This window comes from Stegostoma tigrinum, chromosome 2 (genome assembly GCF_030684315.1).
Source record: "Stegostoma tigrinum isolate sSteTig4 chromosome 2, sSteTig4.hap1, whole genome shotgun sequence".
In the NCBI taxonomy this organism is placed as follows: Eukaryota; Metazoa; Chordata; class Chondrichthyes; order Orectolobiformes; family Stegostomatidae; genus Stegostoma; species Stegostoma tigrinum.
Genome location: NC_081355.1, coordinates 9,716,656 through 9,739,017, shown reverse-complemented (window position 1 = coordinate 9,739,017; position 22,362 = coordinate 9,716,656). Strand labels below are relative to the sequence as shown.

At 42.6% G+C, this 22,362-nt stretch overlaps 1 protein-coding gene across 3 annotated transcripts in view; it reads left to right on the top strand.

Moving 5' to 3' along the window:
- Nucleotides 1-1,825: 1,825 nt before the first annotated feature.
- The window catches only part of LOC125448607 (rab effector MyRIP-like), a 328,324-nt gene continuing 307,787 nt past the window's right edge, over nt 1,826-22,362 (top strand). For all 3 annotated transcript variants that reach the window (XM_048524019.2, XM_048524027.2, XM_048524011.2), the window contains exons 1-2: nt 1,826-2,098; nt 18,386-18,542. In XM_048524019.2, the coding sequence (XP_048379976.1) occupies nt 18,433-18,542 (110 nt within the window). In that variant the 5' untranslated portion in view covers nt 1,826-2,098; nt 18,386-18,432. The remainder of the gene's footprint in view (nt 2,099-18,385; nt 18,543-22,362) is intronic.

Here is a 22,362-nt window from a genome sequence, read left to right as displayed (position 1 = left end):
TGGATGAACACAGCAGGCCAAGCAGCATCTCAGGAGCACAAAAGCTGACGTTTCGGGCCTAGACCCTTCATCAGACAATGCTCGTAACGTCAGCTTTTGTGCTCCTGAGATGCTGCTTGGCCTGCTGTGTTCACCCAGCTTCACACTTTGTTAGCATAGATAGGAGATTACTGGCTGGACTGAGTTTAGAGAAGGTGGGCATGTTACTGCACAGCCAGGTATCCAGCCTTTGTAATATGCCGAGTCTGGGGATCGCTACAGGACCAGGTTAGGGCAATGCTGAGTGGAAGCGCGCATTGTGCGCATTTTGCCAGTCCTGCTGCCCAAAATCCCCTTGTGGTGAAACTCTACCCCAGTGTCTCCTCAGGTAGTTCCTTGTGCTGTCAAGATATTGCTATTCTCTAGTCTCTGGGGTAGCTCCTGCTTGAGCTAAAGATAGCCTCTAGCACTCAAAGCAGAAAATTCTGAATGCTGGAAACCTGATGCAGGCACAGAAATGCTAGAGAGACTCTGCAGGTCCAGCAGCAATGTGGAGAGAGAAAGTTAATGTTTTGAGACCAGTATGACTTTCTTTTAGAACTCATCATGCTGGAAGCAGCAGAAATGAATGAGAGAGGTGGAAAGTGAGAATAAGAGGTACACTATTGGGGATCTGGGAGGCAGAGGAAGGGGTGGCAGCTGAAATGGGGGAAATGGGGTAAACACATTGGAGAGCTCATTCTACCACAAACCTGTCAATGTTCAAATTAGACTAATAATGGACATGAAATATGGGCCATTTCCCTGTCAACGATGCAGCCAGATCTGCTGAGTTTCTTCAGCGCTTTCTGCTCTGAATCGATGTGTGCTGCCACTGGACTAATATTGATGGAAAACAATGTCATTACTTGTGACATTTTTGATATATCTTCCCCCCACTGCAGGTAACACAGATTAATCATCTCATGCTAATGCCTTGTTTTCATTGCATCTTGTTTTGACCTTCCCTTAAGCAACTAATCAAAATATTGTTAACTTGATTCAAAGGTCACAGATGAATGACCTTCCTTCCAGAGACCTAGTGGGATGTCTGGGATAATAAAGCACAGGATTGCAGATGCTGAAACAGGCCATTTGGCCCATTAAGTTCATATCAACCCTCTGAATAGCATCCTACTCAGACCCACCCCACCTGTAACCTTCCATTTCCCATAGCTAATCCACCTTCCCTGCACATCCCTCAACAATCTGGGCAATTTAGCACTGCGAATCCACCCATCTTTGGACCATGGTAGGAGGCCAGAGAATCTGGAGAGAATCCATGCAGACATGGGGAGAATGTACAAACTCCATAGACAGTTGCCCGAGAGTGGAACTGACCCCAGATCCCTAGTGCTGTGAGGTAGCAGTGCTAAGCACTGAGCCACGGTGCCACCTTAGAAAATCTGAAACAAAAACACAGATGTCGCTGGAGAAGCTCAGCAAGGCTGGCTACATCTGTGAAGGGAGAAACAGAGTTAACATTTCGACTCCAGTGACCCTTCTTCAGCATGTCCAGGGGAATTTCACTACTCGTGCCTCTCTATTCTTCTTCCAGCCACTATTGGCTCAGGCTGAGGCTGACCGGAACCCCATTGGCTGTTAATGGGACCAGTAGCTCACTAGGTGCTGCCAGCCTGGCCAATGGCAGATGGGCATGGCTCTTGGCTGCGCTGAATGGGAGAGGCTGACCTCTGTGATTGGCTTAGTATGTTGCGGGGTGCGGCCCTCCTGCTCTTGATGGGCAGGTTGAGGATGTGGGCTCAGGCACATCTGGAAGAGTGGCAGCTTGTGCTAGGGGTTGTGATTGTGTACGCAATGCCAGGCTTGGTGTCTGGGCAGTTGCATGCCGCCTGCCTGTGGAAGGAGGGATGCTGGTTCTGTAGCTGCAGGAACAGGCAGGCAGACTGACTGAGCACACCCCCCCCCCCTCCCGTGCCTTTTTCTCCCCAGACTCTCCACCGGAGACACAGAGGGAGAGACATCACTGCTCATTTGAGATCCTGGGGATTTCGTGCCCGGCAAAAAAAATTGGTTTCAAAGTCCATCGTCCTGAGAAACTGCCACATTCTCGCAAAAGGTAGGTTGGGGAATATTTCCTTGGCTGTTGTCGGGAATTAGGTGTCAGCTCTCAGTTACACTGTACCAAATCCAGGGGTTTTGTTCGATCTGCAGAACCGTCGGCCACTGCCTCCGGGCTCTTCCTGGCAATTTTTTAAAAATTACGATCTGCAGGTATCACGCGTTCGACTTTTTAAAATTTAGATGCACAGCTGGCCTCAACTGCCTGGTGTATTTTCGCCTGAACCAACTTGCTGCAGATTGCATCCAACCGGGGAACGCTATTTGCAAACGTGTGCGATTCAGTGTAGGAAGCGTGTGGCTGCAAAGAGAGAGAGAGAGAGACCCGGGGAGAACAGCGTTACCGACCGGTTGCATCGCAAAGACCGGGCAGCGATCGGGGTGGAGTGCAGGGTGACCTGAGGGTTGACCTGGTCACACCAGATCCACCACAAACCGACCCTAAAGGTCACTCCCCCCCCCCCCGACACACAGCTCTAACACCCTCCCTCCCTTAGCTGGCCAATCTGTCCGGAGATTCCGGCACCGCGCGATTTCCCTGTCCTGGTCTGGAAGGGTTTGGATTTAAAAAAATGTTGATGGCAGGCTCGTGTTGCAGTTACGAACACTGTGCATCTTCTTGCGAAGAGGTGCGTGTCTTATCTATGACCGTGATATGTTTTCCTGAACCATGTTATTCCACTTCAATCTGGCTCATTGCAGAATGGCCCCATAGGGACACAGTCGAGTGGGGTTTTTTCTGTCTATTTAACATTCGGCAGAGTGTACTGATCGACCACATCAGTAAGAAGCGAATATTAGCAGATCCCAGGCATAAGTCTGTATTTGCAGTTATACACTGTGAATGTCCAGGCGATAGTTTGTTCCTTTTCCCAATCACTGGAAAACCCATGACTCGTTTTATGAATTCACGCAAGGCGGATCTAAGAGTTAAACCTGCAGTATCTCTTCTCCATTCATTTCAGTGATCAATTATTGCCTAAGTGTAGGTATTTCTTAAATCAACCTGTATACAAATATTATCACACACACACACACACACACACACACACCTTTGAAACTTGAACCTGAGCCTCTTAGCTCAGAGATAGGGGCACCACCACTACACCACAGGAATCCTTATGTCTAACAGTTGATAACAGATGAAGATGATAATCGAAGACTTACATACGTTACACTGTCCTTAATGCAACTCTGCTGTTACATAAGGATTCAGTGGGCTTTCACGAAGGGCTGAACTTGTGGGAAATCAGTGCCCATCTATTCTTAATTAAGATTGATTTCACTCCAATTTGTAAGTAAATGAAAATGCTTTTATTAACCATTATAACACTGTTAACATCTTCCCTTCGAGTGGTGCCTATGTTTAGTGAACTGAGTGCCATGCTTAACAGAAGCCTGTGCCAAAGTTAGTAGTTTATTGGTCAGTGGAGTCCGCTATGCTGGACTGGGTTACACATTGGTTCTCCTCCCTCGCCGCTATGGTTGGGGTCCAGATTGTAGCTCGATGGCCGACCGTAAAGCTGTGAATGAATGTCGGCAGGTTTAATTCAATTCGTCATTGAGAACGTGCAAAAACTGGACCTTAACTGAAATTAAGAGTGAACACTCTGTCTCACTGGTGCATTGAGGATGGTTTTTTTGTGTAGCTCAAGTTGATGCAGAATAAACCGAGCTTTGCTATATGTAACTCGAGAGGGCTTCATCCTGGCACTGTCAGAAACAGAGAAAGCGTTATCTACCATTCTAACAAAACCCAGCCCTTTTAAAAGTGAATTTGAATGGTCAATAGCCTTAATTTTCACTTAAGATGTATTTGCCAAGTGTTATTTGTTAGTTGAAAATTATTTTTCTGCAGATTTTTCTGCCCCACGCCACATGACAAAATGCATATTAATAATAAAGCGCAACTAAAATTCATTTTATACATCAGTAAACATCAACAATCTCAGATCTTTTAGTTAAATGTTGTAATGGAAACTTAGACTTCAAAATGTGTTCAAAATTCTCTTTGCTTCCTGTGTTACCTGAGGCCATATTGAACGATAGTTTAATTGATGTACTTACAGCCTTGTGCAAATCGCCTTTCTTTGCAGAAGGCTGTGAGTTTGCAGATTGATCTTAGCAAATAGTTAACTCTGTTAGCTGTGCCTCAGCATATAATGCTTGAATCTTTGTATCAGAACATCATGGAATAATGATGTGTTCCAAAGACTAACACAAATATACAGCTGATGGTGCAGTACTGGGGGAGTGCTGCCCTGTCTGGTGAATAAGTTGTTAAAACAAAGCCTTGCCTAATTTATTTTTGGGTGAATGGAAGAAGATCATATGATACTGCTTAAGTGAAAAGCAGGGACATTATCCCCCATGTCTTGGTAAGTATTTATTCCACCACAAGAGTAAAGACTGACTATTTGGGTCATTTCACATAGCTGTTTGAATCTACTGTGTCCAAACTGTTTGCTAAATTTTCGCCATTATTGCACAGGTTGTAAAGCATTTTTGGATATTCTGGAATCATAAAAGAATGCAGAATTTTTTTAGTCTAATTTGGATAACTTTATGGAAAATCAATACTATGATTGTGATAACTGTATATATTTTTGAATGCAAATTCTTGGCTTGTAATCAGAAATGGGCACCTGTAGATTTCTCTTCACTTCTTCCAGCCATAGAATAGGTGAACATTTATAGACCTCTCCTATCACATCATATGTGCCCAGGATATAACCAGGGATTAAAATTCTTCATCTCCATGATTGTGTGTACCATTCAGTGTGGTTACATTTTAAACCACTGGGAGATCCAAAGTGTAGAATCTTGAGATACTTACTTCTGTGCAAACAGATGGGAAAATGAATAAGCAGTAACATAAATAAGACAAAAATAAAACTTAGTTGCTGTGAAGTGAATGATTGATTGTGCTCAAATACAGATGGCACCTTGTTTTATATCTTGTCATCCATTCAAATATTTATAGGTAAGGTATTGTGAAAAATTACTAAAGCCGGTACAAGTTGCAATTTTTAAACTTTACGATTAATCATGATAGCTAAGAACAATGGTTTGACTGGGGGGTGATTATAGCCTCCTTTCTTTCAACTTTATTTGTTTTTACAATTAAGTAATTATGACAAAAGCCTCTTGGCAGGGAAGAAAATATGTGTGGAACTGTATTTATTCTTTTAAAAGCAACACTGTAGAACTGTAGTGTGGAAACCATTGCTAATTGTCAGGGAAAACCCACTTGGTTCATTCATGTCCTTTGTTTTAGAGCTGACAGATTTCTTTCCCTATGTGGTCTGGCCAACATGTGACTCCAGCCACACAGCGATATGGTTGCTTATTAGGGGTGGGCAATAAATACTAGTCCAGCTGGTGATGCTAAGACCATGAATTAATTTTTAAAAAATGCAACATTTTATGATGTCAGCAACTGTTCAGGTTACAGAATGACCAATGATCACAAAGTGCCCTAAGAATTACGACAGTCAAAGCATATCCCATTGAACTATCCTTCCCAGTGAAGGAAAATTACACTGGAATGGGAAGACGCCAGACAAGCAGATAATGGCAATGTAAATATGTATCATTAGGAGACCTGCATGATGTAAAGATTATGCACCGCATGTTCAGAAACTGATGAAAGTGGGACGGATGAGAATTAACATACTTTTGTTGATGAACGATAGTTTTCTTTGATCATGTATGTTAGCTTGTAGCTGCAGATGATAGGGCATGCGTTTCATTTCTGTTTCATGTTCCACATGAAAAGAGGATGATACTATCAATGCAACTTTTACAGTGATTTAATTTGTTTGCTGTAACTTGCTTTCTCTTTAGTTTGTGGCAGCCATGAAATGTTATTCTTGAAACACGTCCCACCTGAAAATTCTCAGGCAGAACCTTCATGTTATTAGCAATGTTGTGCTGTGGTTTATATCAGCTTTTCAAATGAGACAAGGATGCTTAGCATAGCAAACTTACTCCTTCAGCCCACTTGATTGTACTGTCGCTGCTAACCTCATGCTATTCCATGTAATTGTGTCCAAGTTATGACAAAAGAATTTTGAAACTGTGTGGCTTTGAGCAGTAATTCATTTATTTCAACATTCTAATTGATACGCTACAGAATAAGGATTTTTGACCTGTCATTGTTCAGATAAAAATTTGGGTGACAAAGTGGTTTAACATATCGTGACTGAAAAAATGAAATGCAACTTACTGCAGGTGTCGGAGATCTAAAACAAAACTAAAGTGTTGGAGAAACGAAGCAGATCTGGTGATATCTATCTGTGAAGAGAATGATACAGACTTAATGTTTTGACTTTAATATGACTCTTCAGAATTCAAGGTGGGGGGGTGGAAAAGTGCTTTTTAATGGCATTGACAAAGGAACAAGGGGTGCAAGTGGAATAGAGGGTGAGGGCACCAGGAGTAAAAGGTGAAGGTACTGCTAACAGTCATAGTTATATCCATGCAGATTAAGTATTAGTGGTAGGTGTGAACAGTAGAAAATAGATCAGCTTTACTAAGATTAAACCCATGCAAAAATGATGGAAGTGGGGAAAGAGTGGTGCAGTCTAAATGGAGGACAGTGTGTGGGGTTTGAAGTTGTTGAACTCACAGTGCTTCAGTGGAAAATGAGGCGCTGTCCCTCCAGCTTGCTTTGGAACACTACAGAAGACCTAATACAGAAATGGTAGCGTGAGAACAAGGAAAAGGACGATTGTGACACACAGATTTGAATTTAGAGAGCAACATGGCTGGCAGAATTTAAAAGGACCCAAATGATTCCTGAATGACCATTAGGAAAAGGTTATGGGGCAGGATGGAGAATTAATTTTTGAGCAGTAGAAAATTGATGGGACTGGCAGCTATCAAGATGTGAGGCAGATTGATTGAAGATTGATTAAATGTTTAAACAGATCTAATGATCATAAAACAGCAGCTAGCTAGCCTGGAGGTTTAAAAATTGGGATCCTTTTGCTATCCGGGCAGAAGCTAGCATGGCTTGGAGCTGGGTATTTCTGTTTCTGCACTCTGCATGCTTCTACCAAGTTTTTCTGTTGACAGATGCAAAGTGTCCTGGGCCTTGTGTAAAGTCTTGGAAAATGAACTTTTGTGTGAGGAATAATACATTTGTTATTGTTATTATTGTTAATACACAAGGACGCAAGGCACTGGTTAGCACTGATGCCTCATCGTGCCATGGACCTGGGTTCAATTCCACCCTCGAGCGACTGCCTGTCATGAGTTTGCTCATGAGGGAAAAGTTTTCCCTTGCATCTCTTCTAAATCTTCTGTGTTAAATCTATGGCCCCTGGTTATTGATCCCTCTATTTAAGGGGAAAAGTTTCTTCCTGTCTACCTTACCTGTGCCTCCCCATTATTTCATAGGTCATATCCCCTCTCTGTCTCCTTTGCTTGAAGGAAAACAACCCCAGTCTGTCTAATTTCTCCATGACTGAAACTCTGTGGCCCAGGCAATCTCCTCTACACCCTCTGCAGTGCTATCAAATCCCTGTCATTTGCAGCGATGCTATCAGATGTATTTTGGAAATATAAGTGCACTGTCACCAGTATTTTACAGGGGTTCCAGAGGAGTGTGTGTGGGAATCTGTGTTGCTTGATGGCCCTGATCCACTGCAAATGAGATGGCTGGCCCTTATTATGAAATTAAGGATTCAATTCTACATCGCAGTGTGAGGACAAGAGGAACCTGTGTACACTGGTGCACAAATGATTCAAAGTGACAAGGCAGATATTGAGAGTAGTTCATAAAACACACAGGATCCTAGGCTTTAGAATTAGTGGCATCGGATCCAAGTAAGGGAGTGTGATAAGCTTGCATAGAACACTGTTCAATTTATTCAGGTCCAACAGAAGTGCTGCCTTTAAAGGATATGAAGGCTTTAGAGAGAGGGCAGTCATGATTCACAGGATTGATTCCAGGGATGAGCAACTTCAGTTGCAGAAGCAGATGTGAAAAACCTAGAGCTGTCCACCTTGGAGAAAGGAAGGCCAAGTGGAAATTTGATAAAGATGTTCAAAAATCATGTTGAGGATGGAGAAAGTAAATAGAATCTGCTCCTGTGGTGGCAGGATGGAGATCCGGAGGGCACAGATTTAATGTGATTAGTAGAGACAAGCAATGGTGACATGAGGAAAATTTTTTTTTTATCGAAGAACACTTGGGCTTTGGAATTTTCTGCCTAAGTGTGGCGGAGGCAGTTTCAATTGAATCCTTCAAAAGAGAACTTGCAGGGTTGTGGGACAGGGTGAATTACTCTTGAAGCATGCTGGCATGAACACAGTGGGCTGAATGGCCTCCTCTGTTGTAACCATTCAATAATTTGATTATATTTGTTAGTTTTTTTTTGTTCCAGAGCTGCCAGTACTATGAAACTATGGTATGGAAACAACTGAATACAGCACTTATCATGTCACCATGATAAAGTAAAATGATATGACAGGGATTCTGGAACATGCCTGACTGTGTAAGATAGTTGTCATTGACAGTGGACTCCTGCTGGAGAGATGTTTCCTTTCTATCCTATGTCCACCTCAGTGATAAAATGGCAGGCAGTTTCACATGTGGCTGTGCACATGTATTTATGGTCAGAGTGACAATCGAAATGTACACGTTCAAATGTTGTGGAATTTTGTTACAAAACCCTGATTTGAAAATGTGTTAATTTATGTTTAAGATGGTATGTCTGCAAAATTTTGGATGGTCCAAAAATCTGTTTAATGAAATTTTGTATTTTTTTTGACCTGTTATCAAATGTATAAGTGCATCCCTCTAGGCTAAGGGAAAGTCGATATAAAGATGCTCATTAATTTTTAAATAATTTACTACTTGGGTGAAGCACAAGAACTGAATTAATAACTGGTGCATTTTTAGGACCTGTTTTTGCGGTGGATTGTTCTTAAAACAATGTTTTACCCTTTCATTTGTTCGCAGTATTTGATTCCTCCAGCTATTTGGTTAGCTGAGCTGACTGGATGGCTGGTGTACAATACAGACTGATACTAACAGCGTGTGTTCAATCCCTGCACTAGCTATGTTCACCATTAGGCACTTCCCTTTCAAACCTCTCCCCTTCCCTGAGGCGTAGATTAAACCATTGCTTTGTGTCTCTCTGGAAGAGCAGCCCTCTGGAACTATTGCAACTCTCCCTTTACCTTTGTAGAGCCATTCAGTATGGAAACAAACCCTTCAGTCCAACTTGCCTGCACTGACCAGACATCCGAGTCTGACCTAATCCCATTTGCCAGCATTTGGTCCATGTCCCTCTAAGCCTTTCTAAACCATGTACCCATCCAGATGCCTTTTCCCATGTTGTAATTGTATCTGCCTCCATCACTTTTTATTGGGCAGCTTGTTTCGCACACGCACTTCCCTCTCCTTGGAAAAAGTTACCCCTTAGGTCCTTTTATAAATATTTCCGCTCTCACCTTAAACGTATGCCCTCTAGCTTTGGACTCCCCCCACCCCAGGAAAAAAGACCTTGGCTATTCACCCTGTCCATGGCTGTAATGATTTTATAAACCTCTATAATGTCACCCAACAGCGTTCAGTGCTCCAGGGGTAAAAAAGCCCCAGCCTATTCAACCTCTCCCTATTAGCTCAAACGCTCCAGTCCCAGCAACATCCTTGTGCAAAACAGATTTATAATCTCAAGTTTAACACCATTCTTCCTATAAAATTATACGCAGTATTCCAAAAATGGCCTCACTAATGTCCTGTATAGCTGCAACATGGGATCCCAATTCCTGTAATCGGTGCTCGAACCAATGGAGGCAAGTATGCCAACCTGTCTACCTGTGACTCCACTTTCAAAGAACTGTACACCTGCACCCCTTTGTCTCTTTGTGCGACACCACTTCCCAGGGCTCTACCATAACTGTAAGTCCTGCCCTCTTTCACATGATTAAAATGCAACATCTCTCATATTTTATCGAAATAAAACTCCATCTGACAGTCCTTGGCCCATTGGACTCTGAGGTAACCTTCTTCATTGTCCATATGTCACCTTTTTTTTGGTGTCTTCTTCAAACTTACTAACCATGCCTCCTATCTTCACATCCAAATCATTTATCTGACTAACAACAGTGGAGCCACTGTTGATTCTAGTGGCAAAGAGTGTAGTTGGATGAACACAGCAGGCCAAACAGCATCTCAGGAGCACAAAGGCTGACGTTTCGGGCCTCGACCCTTCATGAAGGGTCGAGGCCCGAAATGTCAGCTTTTGTGCTCCTGAGATGCTGCTTGGTCTGCTGCGTTCATCCAGCTTCACACTTTGTTATCTTGGATTCTCCAGCATCTGCAGTTTCCATTATCTTTGATTCTAGTGGCATACCACTAGTCTTACAAACAGTCCTTCACCACCACCCTCTGTCCCCTACCTTCAAGCCAATTTTGTATCGATTCGGCTAGCTTCCCCTGGATCAGTTTGATCTAACCTTACTAACTAGTCTACCATGTGGAACCTTGCCGAATGCCTAATTGAAGTCCCTGTAGACCTTGATTAGATAGATTAGATTCCCTACAGTGTGGAAACAGGCCCTTTGGCCCAACAAGTCCACACTACCCCTTGGAGCATCCCCCCCATCCCCATCCCCCTATAACCCACACACCCCTGAACACTACAGGCAACTTAGCCTGGCCAATCCACCTAGACTGCATATCTTTGGACTGTGGGAGGAAACCGGAGCACCTGGAGGAATCCCATGCAGACACAGGGAGAGTGTGCAAACTCCGCACAGACAGGCACCCTAGGCTGGAATCGAACCCGGGTCCCTGGTGCTGTGAGGCTGCAGTGCTAGCCTTGATGAAGGCATAGTGGTAAACAATCTTCTTTATCCCTCTTCAAAAAACTCAATCAAGTTAGCAAGACACAATTTCTCCTGCATAAAGCCATGCTGAGAATCTCTAATAGACCTTGCCTTCCCAATTGCATGTAGACCCTGTCCCTCGATCCCTTCCAACAATTTACCTACCACTGACTTCAGGTTCACTGATTTCTAGTTCCCTGTCGTTTCCTTAATTGATTCTATTTTAGTCGTGTGGCATTATGAAAAATGATCCATGGTTTATTGAATCATAAAACATCTGACACAAGGCGGTCACTTGGCACATCATATTTATGACAGCTGTAGAAAGAACTGTCCAGCCTCCTCTCACTTTACAGCCCTCTGTGTGAAGGTAAATAAAGATTATGATGCCTCAATTGTGCATCCAAGTCCTGGTTTCGGACTACCCCTTCACCACTTTCTGTGTGGGAAATCTTCTGTTCAACTCATCTAATCCATCTAGCAATTATTCTAAATTTGTACCCCCTCCCCATCTTTATTGACCTCTCTGCTAATGAAATGGGTCTTTGCTATCCACTTTGCCGAGCATGCTCATCATTTAATATTACTGTATAAGACCTGCCCTGAGCCTTCTCTGTTCTGTAAGAATGTTGCTGGCTGTGTCCAGGAAACTCATGAGGACTAAATTCTAGGCTAGTACCGATAATTAACATGTATGAACAATAATCCCTTTACAGAAGTATAGTCAAACCAGGCTTCCTTCATAACGTCTTCTGTTGGGTCTGGGTACCAGATATTTGTAATCATCATGCTGTCAATCTTGTGTAAATTCTCAGGAACTAATGTTAGACCCTTAGTCAAACAGCCCACATTCAAGTGCTACCTCCTCCAGAGATGTGTAACAACATCTTTGAACAGATTGATTAGAAAGAAAATATATTGTTGGAGTATTGGTACAGTTAACATTTGTATTCAAAATTCCACTCCCAACCCAAGTCTTTATTCCTATGTAAAAATTACTTTATCAACAGTTTCTCCCACACTTCCCACGCCAAGTATCTGCTTTTGCAGGGTTAGCCTTCCATTGATGAAGCTTGGTGTTAGTTTATGGGAAAGGCTGGGAGTTTAGGCTAACAACCTGTGATCTAACAATAAATGGTAAAGGAGGAAAGCTGTTGTGTAAGTTTATATACAGTATTCATTAAGCACAACTCAATGAAATCGGCATTCTTTCTCAGAAGGTATTTAATAGTTTCTCTCCATCAGATTCACTGATGGCCTGAGGGTATCTTTGTGAATTTGTGACATAGTCAAATCCATTTGAGGCTGGCAAGGATTGGAAACATTCACTGGTGAAGTGTGACCCATTGTCATAGAAGACAATTCCCAGGAGTGCACATGTGGAAAATATCATCTTCCAAGAGGTTTTATTGGCCTCGGAGCTGAGCAATTAACTTCTGGACCTCAATCTAGCAGAAGTAATAATCCTTAAGGATGAGAGAGACTTTTCCCTTGTTGTCAGTAGGTCAGTACCATGGCTTGGCTGAAAAGGAAGAGGATAGAAATACTTGGTTTTGTTCCCATTTGTCAGTAGCACAGTTGGAATTCATCCTCTTGAAGATATGAGATACCGGGCCACCAAATGCATTGACGCACCCCTGACCCAACCCTTAGAAATACCAAGGGGTCGCTGGTGAACCTCCTATGGGATGTCCTGATGGAAAGATCATTGGTATCACCAACTTTCATCCTGGACCAAGTGGTCACCACTAATGCTGATGTGGTTACATTGTTCAAAGTATCACTGCATGAGGTGCTTGTGTGTCTGTGCGTCAGGTGGGGTGGGGGCTTTACCAGGGAATGCTGTATCCTGTTGTCAAGGCAGTTAGTGTGAATTTGCACACATTCTTCATTGTGCAGTTGAAACCATCAAACCTCCTGCAGCTTCCTCGCTGTTGCTCGCAAATGCTGAGTGGTTAAAACCGTGACATTTTCAACTCTGCACAAAATGGCCAACTTTCTTAATAAAATAAAAGCAAAGTGCTGTGGATGCTGTAAATCTTGGAGAAACGTGACAGGTCTTCCAAGAATGAAGCAGGAGTAGATCATCTACAGTATGCATTGGGCAATTCTGGAGTTTGGGCTAGCAAGTGGCATAACAATTGTGTCACGTAGGCCTGAGACAATAGCTGTCTCCCTAAGATGTGGTGTGGCTGTCTTGCCCTGATCATTTAAACATACTTCTACGTTGGTACAATACGGAAGACTTTTTCATTACCAACTCAATATTTCATGAAACATTTCTGTTGGAAAGGATTGTTAAGGTTTTTGTTGGAGTAACAGATGTTTTCTTTTAAAAGAAAACTACCTTCCAAAAATTAAATGTAGCCCACTAGCCGATGGTAGGTGTGTTATTTTGCCTACTTTAACTCAGGTCTCTGTGACCTATTTGCAATTTCATGTGATCAGCATTCTGGAATTACCTTTTCAAGTTGCCTTAGACTTTTTAAATATCACTTCTTAGCCCCTCCAGAATTGAATCATCTGGTTCTCTGGTCTTCATTCATGGATATGTAGACGCTTGTTCTTCGCTGCATGAGCCATTAAGTAGCTGTGCTCATTTCCAGTATGATGGCAATGGTGTTACGTTACGCTTCACTCAGGGAGTCAGAAGTGTGTGTCTTTGTGTCTATGACTTGGAGGCTGACAATCACCCTGTTGGCCTGTGTTATGAACAGACCTTTCTTGGCCGTCAAGCCCAGCAGTGGGGTTTGAACCTAAAACCTGAGGCATGTATTCCAGCCACTACATAGTGAAACTTCCATTGGAGACTGTGTGATTTATTTTCTCTTTGCCCTTAATCCAGTCTGACCTTCAGAAACCATTGTTAGAAATTAGAAGGAAGCTTCATGTTCTCAGCTGATTCAAAGAATGTACAAACATTATTTGGAAGAGGAGAAATTACTTCATCAGTCTGTCTTTGGTTCATCAACTAAAGATTGTACTCCCAACATTATCGTGAAATCGCTATTTCTTCAATTTGTTAGTTCAACTTCAGTTTAACACTATTGGTTGAGGAAAAATTTAAATTCTTCAACTGAAGATGAAATCACTTAAATATATTAACAAGATAATAAACCAGAGGCAACTCGGAAAGATGTTTGCTAATGATATTAAGAATGTGATGTGTCATATCGGATGGTAGGTAATGTAACCACATTACCAATCATTTGGAAATGAACCGAGTGGTGACAATTGCAATCATTTTATGTTGTGTCTTATTTTTCATTCTGAATACTGAAATGCAAACAGAGCTGATATCCCATGTTTTCATAATCAAGTAAGTCAATATCTAAGACGTCTCGTGAAACATTTTTGTTGAAAAGGATTATAAAGTTTTTGTTGGAGCAAAGATTTTTTTTAAAACTACCTTCTGAAAATTAAATGTAGCTTACTGGCTGATGGCAGGTGTGCAGGATGCAAACATGATATCCCATGTTTTCATAATAAAGTTAGTTCCTACCTCTAAAGTTATCGTAATTTTTTTTTCTAAGTTACTAAAATCGAGTTTTAAAGCATGTTGTTGCATTTTTTTTTGCTTGACGATAGGATCTATTTCTGAGTCCCAAACCTGTGCCTGGTGGAAAATGTTACATTTTTAGATTTCCACAGAGTTTGCCTCTAGTATGGCACGGAGATGGGCTCCCTGTCAAATTCCAAGTGTCATTTCTGACACCCCAAGAACTTGGTACGAGAAGGCAGCTCACCAACATCTTTCTCAAGGCAATCAGGGATGGGTAATAAATGTCAGCTCAGCCAGTGACACCTACATCCCGCACATGAGCTTTGAAAGTGAGTTTTTAGAGCTCTAAAACCATGCAGATGTGTTCCAGCTTCAGCAGAGCCCCTGACTGCTGGAGAAGGCAGGTATCTATGCGGGTGCTTCAACATTCCCTGGCAGACAGTCAAGGAAGGGCCTGTAGACCTGTTTGGGGTGCTGGTCCCTTGGCCCAAGGCTGGCATCCCTCCTCCAGCCAGGTAATTTGCGAGCCCCTCCCCATCACCCCGGGCTGGGCTGGGAATGGAAAATCCTGGTGCTAAATTGGCTGGCCAGTGTGTGGGGACACATAACCACTCCTGCTTGTGGCTAGCCTCAGTAATAAAGCCCAGTGTCTGGATACTAGTGACTCTAAGCCTAACCCAAACAAGTACCAACTGAAAGTTGAGCTTGCAGTCTTGACCAATTCCTTTCCCTGGCAGTGGAATGGAAATTAGTTAGCGCCGTGTGTTGCTGATTGAAGAGCAGTAACTTCAAAAGATTATCAAATATTATCTTTTTAAAGTTGCACCATCATGAGATTTTTGGAAGTAACTTGATGTTTGGATTGTTTTTTGAAAAGGAAATATAAAATCATTGAGGTGTTCTTAAGTACCTCTTGCATTCCATCCTAATTCAGGAGAACCCATGAATATGAAAGATTTAAACAGTGGAGGAACATTTGTTTCTCTCCAGCTGCTCCTTCCTTATCTTTCCCTTTTTAAAAATTTAAAATTCAACGAATAGACCCGTTTTATTGAGTACTGTGACTTAATCTTGTCGGAATGCAAATCGGACTAATTGATAATAAACAAAATGCTGGATCTCCTTGGGGCACCATCTGTGTAGAGAGAAACTGCAGACTGAGATTTCAGGCCAGTGATTTTTTTTTTGTTTTCTTCAGAACTGGAATGTGAAGATTTGATATACTTGATTTTCCGTAAGGAATCTGAGGCACCACTTCAACATTGTTGCACACAATAATCGCTCATGCTGTCAGGTTATTAACATATTAACACAGAATGGATTGGTTAGCTTATTATCCAGCAAGTAGAATGCAGGTATTTACGTGTCCATAAGACCATAAGACATAGGAGTGGAAGTAAGGCCTTTCGGCCCATCAAGTCCACTCCGCCATTTAAATCATGGCTGATGGGCATTTCAACACCACTTCTCTGCACTCTCCCCGTAGCCCTTGATTCCTTGTGGGATCAAGAATTTGTCGATCTCTCTCTCTCTGCCTTGAAGACATCCAACGTCCCGGCTTCCACTGCACTCCGTGGCAATGAATTCCACAAGCCCACAACTCTCTGGTTGAAGAAACGTCGTCTCATTTCTGTTTTAAATTTACCCCCTCTAATTTTAAGGCTGTGCCCATGGATCCTAGTGTCCCTGTCTAACGGGAACAACTTCCTAGCGTCCACTCCTCCTAAGCCATACATTATCTTGTAAGTTTCTATTAGATCTCCCCTCAACCTTCTAAACTCTAATGAGTACAATCTCAGGATCCTTAGCTGTTCATTATACGTTAAACTACCATTCCAGGGATCATCTGTGTGAATCTCTGCTGGACCCACTCCAGGGCTAGTATGTCCTTCCTAAGGTGTGGGGCCCAAAATTGGACACAGTATTCTACATGGGGCCTAACTAGAGCCTTATAAAGCCTCAGAAGCACATCGCTGCTTTTATATTCCAACCCTCTTGAGATAAACGACACCATTACATTCGCTTTCTTAATCACAGACTCTCTCTGCAAGTTAACTTTTAGAGAATCCTGGACCAACACTCCCAGATCCCTTTGTACTTCTGCTTTACGAATTTTCTCACCATTTAGAAAATAGTCCATGCCTGTATTCTTTTTTCCAAAGTGCAAAACCTCACATTTACTCACATTGAATTTCATCAGCCATTTCCTGGACCACTCTCCTAAACTGTTTAAATCTTCCTGCAGCTTCCCCACCTCCTCAGTACTACCAGCCTGTCCACCCATCTTCATTATCATCGGCAAACTTCGGCAGAATGCCCCCAGTCCCTCCATCCAGATCATTAATATACAAGGTGAACAGCTGCGGCCCCAACACTGAACCATGTGGGACATCACTCGTCACCGGTTGCCATTCCAAAAAAGAGCCTTTTATCCCAACTCTCTGCCTTCTGTCAGACAGCCAATCCTCAATCCAAGCCAGTAGCTCACCTCAAACACCATGGGCCCTCACCTTGCTCAGCAGCCTCCCGTGAGGCACCGTATTAAAGGCCTTTCAGAAGTCTAGATAGATAACATCCACTATGTTTCCCTGGTCTAACATACTTGTTACCTCTTCAAAGAATTCTAACAGGTTTGTCAGGCTCAACCTCCCCATACTAAATCCATGCTGACTTGTTCTAATCTGACCCTGCACTTCCAGGAATTTAGAAATCTCATCCTTGATAATGGATTCTAGAATTTTACCAACTACCGAGGTTAGGCTAATCGGCCTATAATTTTCCATCATTTGCCTTGATCCTTTCTTAAACAAGGGAGTTACAACAGCAATTTTCCAATCATCTGGGACTCTCCCTGACTCCAGTGACTTTTGAAAGATCACGACCAACGCCTGAACTCTAGGATGTAGCCCATCAGGGCCAGGAGGTTTATCAATTTTTAGACCTTTTAGCTTTTCCAGCACTTTCTCTTTTGTAATGCCTACCATACTCCAGTCTGCCCCCGACTCTCCCTAATTGGTCAATGACTTGGAGGAAGGGACAAAATGTTTGGTAGCTTAGATTCCAGATGAAAGCAAGTTGTGTAGCAAGAGTTGGGAGGAGGTGGAGAATCTGCAGAACAATATGTATAGCTTAAGTGAGTGGGCAAACATTTTTGCAGATGTTATTTAATATTGGAAAGTGTAAACTTTGACAGGAAGAATCTAAAGTAGCATAATATTTTAAATGGCAAGAGATTGCAGACCCCTGTACTACCAAACATCCAAATGTTATTTTACACGTACAGCAAGGGATTCAGAAAGCAAATGGAATCTTGGAATTTATTGCAAGTGGAATACAACGTAAAAATAAGGAATTTTCACTGCAGCTGCATGGGGTGTTGGTGAGACCATTTCTGGACCATTTTTGACAGACAGGAGAGTCAACTGGAGATGAGGCTGCAATCCGATCAGCCATGATCTTATTGAATGGTGGAGCAGGTTTGAAGGGTCATGTAACCAACCCTGGAATCTGTGTAAGGGGTTTTAACTGAGGACATTGATGAGGAAAGTGGGCTAAGATGGGAAAAACAAAACGGGAGGTTTATGTCTGCTGGAGGGCAGGTGAGATTAAACGGCCAAAGATAGATAGGGCATGGTGAAATGAAACGCTCATGGGCCAACAAAGAATTTATAAGACGGGTAGAAGGGATGCACATGTCAGCAGCATTACCATCACAAAAGTCGGTTACCTGGAGAGAAATGGGAGCAGTGATCATGACCTGAAATTTTGGCTTCTGTGTCGAGCTCAATGTAAATTTTCAGGTGTTATGAATACTGTGTTTTGAGTGACAACAGATTGTAAATAAAAGAGCCTGAGCCCTGTTATGCGCCAGTATCGTGTAAGGGTAGATCAAAGCAGTTGGATATCCTAATGTGTTCAGACCCTTTTCTCCTGGTTTAGGTATTCTTTCTGGTGATTGAAGCTCATCTTGGAACAAGGTAGAAAGCATGGGAAAAAACCTTGACTTGTCTGGTTTGACAGATGATGAAGCTGAACATGTGCTGCAGGTTGTCCAGCGGGATTTTGATCTACGAAAGAAGGAACAAGAACGACTGAGGTAGGAGTTAGCTTTTGCACGTGCTCTTCTGTGTTTAGTTCAGCTTATAGTTGGAAATGCATAACCTATTTTGAGAAATAAGCTCAGTGGATATTTATTGCTGAAGAGGCTTTTTGGCAACTGAGGATTACAAGTACTGAAACACTTTCAGAGTCTTGAGGAGTAAAGTGGATTTCAGTAACGGATTATATTTCACCAGCAAACTCATTATCATATCGAAATAATATAATGTAAAGTAGGGCTTGTGTACTGAAGATAGTTGTAGGCGCTCCTTTTAGTGATTTCTGCAGTGATTGTAATGAGGTCAGCCACTTGAACTTCATAGAATGAATTCTCTCACTGAGACTGTTAATCTGATCCAATCAGGGAGCCCTGGCTGACATTAAAAAAAGGTGAGTGCCAGAGACACCGACACTCTGAGAACTAACTCTGAATGAGTCAGTATTAGTATCAAGATAACACAGTGTGGAACTGGAGGAACACAACAGGCCAGGCAGCATCAGAGGAACAGGAAAGCTAACGTTTTGGGTCAGGACCCTTCTTCAGAAATGCCTAATCTGTACTAACATCAAGGACTACTTGTGTGTAAATAACAGGAGACTGGTGACAAGCTACTGGCTTTTGTAAGATAATAAAATGTGAGACTGGATGAACACAGCAGGCCAAGCAGCATCTCAGGAGCACAAAAGCTGATGTTTTGGGCCTAGACCCTTCATCAGATTTTGTGAATGATTTCATTATTCCTTATCAACTGCTAGTATCAGTTGGCCTCCAATGAGATGTTTACCCCGTGAGGTAATGCTTCTGTCATTTCCTGTAGTGGAAGAAACTGGGTTTCACTATGATGGTATTGAAGAATCCAACAGACGTTTATTACAACCAAGAATGTACAAACATTCCTCAGGTTTTGTGTTTCGGCTAATATTAAGCTGTACAAGTACAACAGAACAGCATGCGTCCGGTGTTGATCTGAGATAAGATGGACTATGATAAAGATGATCTCATGACTGCATCACTTAAATACATGCTGAGTGGGATTCATAATACAATGCATTTAGTAAGTGCTTCCCATTGTTTCATGGAAGCCAGTTCTTGCTGTCACTAGCTTTGTTTTAGTGTAGTTCTTGTGTATATCAGCAACTGAACTATACAGAGATGAGAGAGGTTCTAAAGAATACCCTAACTGACATTTAGATTACAGTTGCGCTCCTACTGAATCACTGTTACAGTCTGGTTTCTGCTAGACGAGAAGGCTATCTTGTTACTTTCGTTAGTAAAAGCAAAATACTGCAGAGGCTGGAGTTCTGAAGTATTTAAAAAAAAAGTGCTGGAAAAACTCAGTGGTCCCAGTGGCATCTGTAAGGTGGGAAACAGTGTTAAGGCTTTGGGTCCAATATAACTATTTATATTGGGCAAGAATCGCGAATCATTGCCGTGAGTAATGGAGTGTGGAGCTGGATGAACACAGCAGGCCAAGCAGCATCCTAAGATGTAAGTTCATCCAGCTCCACACTTTGTTATCTTGGATTCTCCAGCATCTGCAGTTCACATTGTCTGTGCTGTGAGTAATAATGATGTTTTTTGAAAGTTGAAGATGAAGTACAGTGAATGCAACTAAGATTATCTATTCCTTGACAGATATTACCTTCTGTGGGGAGCACCCAATTACGTCTCTTTCCACCCACATGGAGTAAGCTCTGCACAAATGCTGTTGTACATGTTCATAAATCTTTTAATCACACAAATCCCACACTGTTGAAAACGCACTTAGCATCCATCATAGCTCATTAGGTAATGAGTATCCTGCCTGCTTATGAAGGCGCCTGCTAGTTGAGTTAGCCTTTGCTACCTAACTCAGTACCTTGGAGAAACATGAGCAGTTTGACTCACAGTCCAGATGGATAATGTGATCATGTGGCACTGTTCACTTCAGTGAATCACAACCTTCTGCAGGCTCCTTCTCTGATGACGACTCCCTGATGTGATTAAGTTATGCCTGGTACGCAAGTTCCAACCGTGTTCTGTGTTTAATTGCCTTTAAACTAGGTCAGTTTGATGTTGTGTACCTTACTAGTTAAAGAGAGCCAATTTCCTGAGGAAATTTTGAGGGGGGAACATCCTGTAACTCTAGAAGATAGTGGTGGTGCCACCAGGCCTGTAATCCAGATCCCCAGGTGAATGTTTTAGGGACAGGGTTTCCAACTCTCCCCTGCATCCGGTGGCTTTTTAGGTTCGGTTACTAAGTCTGGAGCTGCAATAAATCACTAATTGGTTTAAAGTAATAAAAAGCTAAAGTTGCCACAGTCTTGCCAGACTATCTCTCTCATTAGAGAGATACAACAGGTGGTGGCTTAGCCTGAGGGTGACCAGGATTTGACTGATGCAGGAATTGAACCCATACTCTTGGCATCATTCTGCATTGTAAGCTAGCCATCCAACCAGCTTAGCTAACTTCCCCCCCTTTAAAGCAAAATGAGAGATATGGTAATCATAAGAAAAGTATCAGATGGGACAGATCCAAGGATCTGGGGTGGGGGGTTGGTGTGGATGGTCAAATAAATACTTCAGACGCTACATTTTAATGGAGATTTTCACCTTGCCTACTGGCATGAACACGTAGGTTGGAATCCATGGTAAAATTAGAGCTCATGGGATTGGTAATAATGGGTTGGATTCGTGGAGTTGTTAAAGCACTACGGACCTGCATAAATGGTAGACAGGACTGTAGTGCTTTTGCAACTCAACTCGGACGGATTCCTGTCCCCATTTCTGCTGTCCTCTGTGGGGGAGAAGATTCCATTGGAAACCTGGCCATCTTCATTGCAAGAGCTGGCACCACTAAGGTCCCATATAATTATCATGGAACCCAGCTTCGTATACACTCATGGCTGTTGCTTCTCGGGTGAGTCTGGAGCCACAGTCTGGGTTTGAAAACATTTGAAAGTTACCTTCAAAAGGTATTATCCATGACCTCTTTGTCTGTCTAACCACCTCCAATTGCCCCTCATTCATCTGTGTCCGTTATATGGTACTTCCATGGCCCATTCACTCAGAATTCCCTCTTTACAAACCAGTGGATCCTGTACCAATGGCATGTGTGGAATTGTTATAAAGTAATACCCACTGCGTAACTTCTTCAAAAACATGCTGCCGCACGTTTATCCCCAGACGCTTCAAAGTTTCAATAACCGAGACTATAAGTGCAAGACCTCTTTACCCCGTGGGAATAAACATTGAGCCAGTGACAAAGTAGGTCACTGATTAAACACTTGTAAACCTACCAAGTAAGGAATCACATCCCATCTGTGCCCCTGTGGTAACAAACTAATGGAAGTCTTGGTTCTTGGCCAAGTCTTAATGTGCGTGGAGGCCATCAGATATTGAGGAGGGTGGTAATTGGAGGGCTAAAGTGAGGGCTGTTTGGACCTTTGGCAGGGAAGGTGACTGATGGAGAGCGAGGAAAGTACCATAAGAAGGCGGCACTTAGACTCATGCTGGAAATGGCATCCAATAAATAGCAGCTTAGGAATCCGTCTATGCGGACGTTGTCTCCAAATGACGGCATTTGCCAACAAATGTGCTGCTTGAGACCTTTCAGCTCCTTTAAACATTAGTCGGTCACCCTCTGTGCCAGCTTCTCCTGTGAGGAAATGAGCTACAGATACAAAGGATGAAAACTGCTTGCCTCCGTCAATCTGCCGTCGTGCTGTGAGACTGTTGGTCCCTCAAAGGCTTTAATTAATGTCCTGCTGCTACTAGTTTGGTTGCCATCTGCACATTATGGCTTAATCTTGGCACAAGCATTCAGAGGGGAAACTTT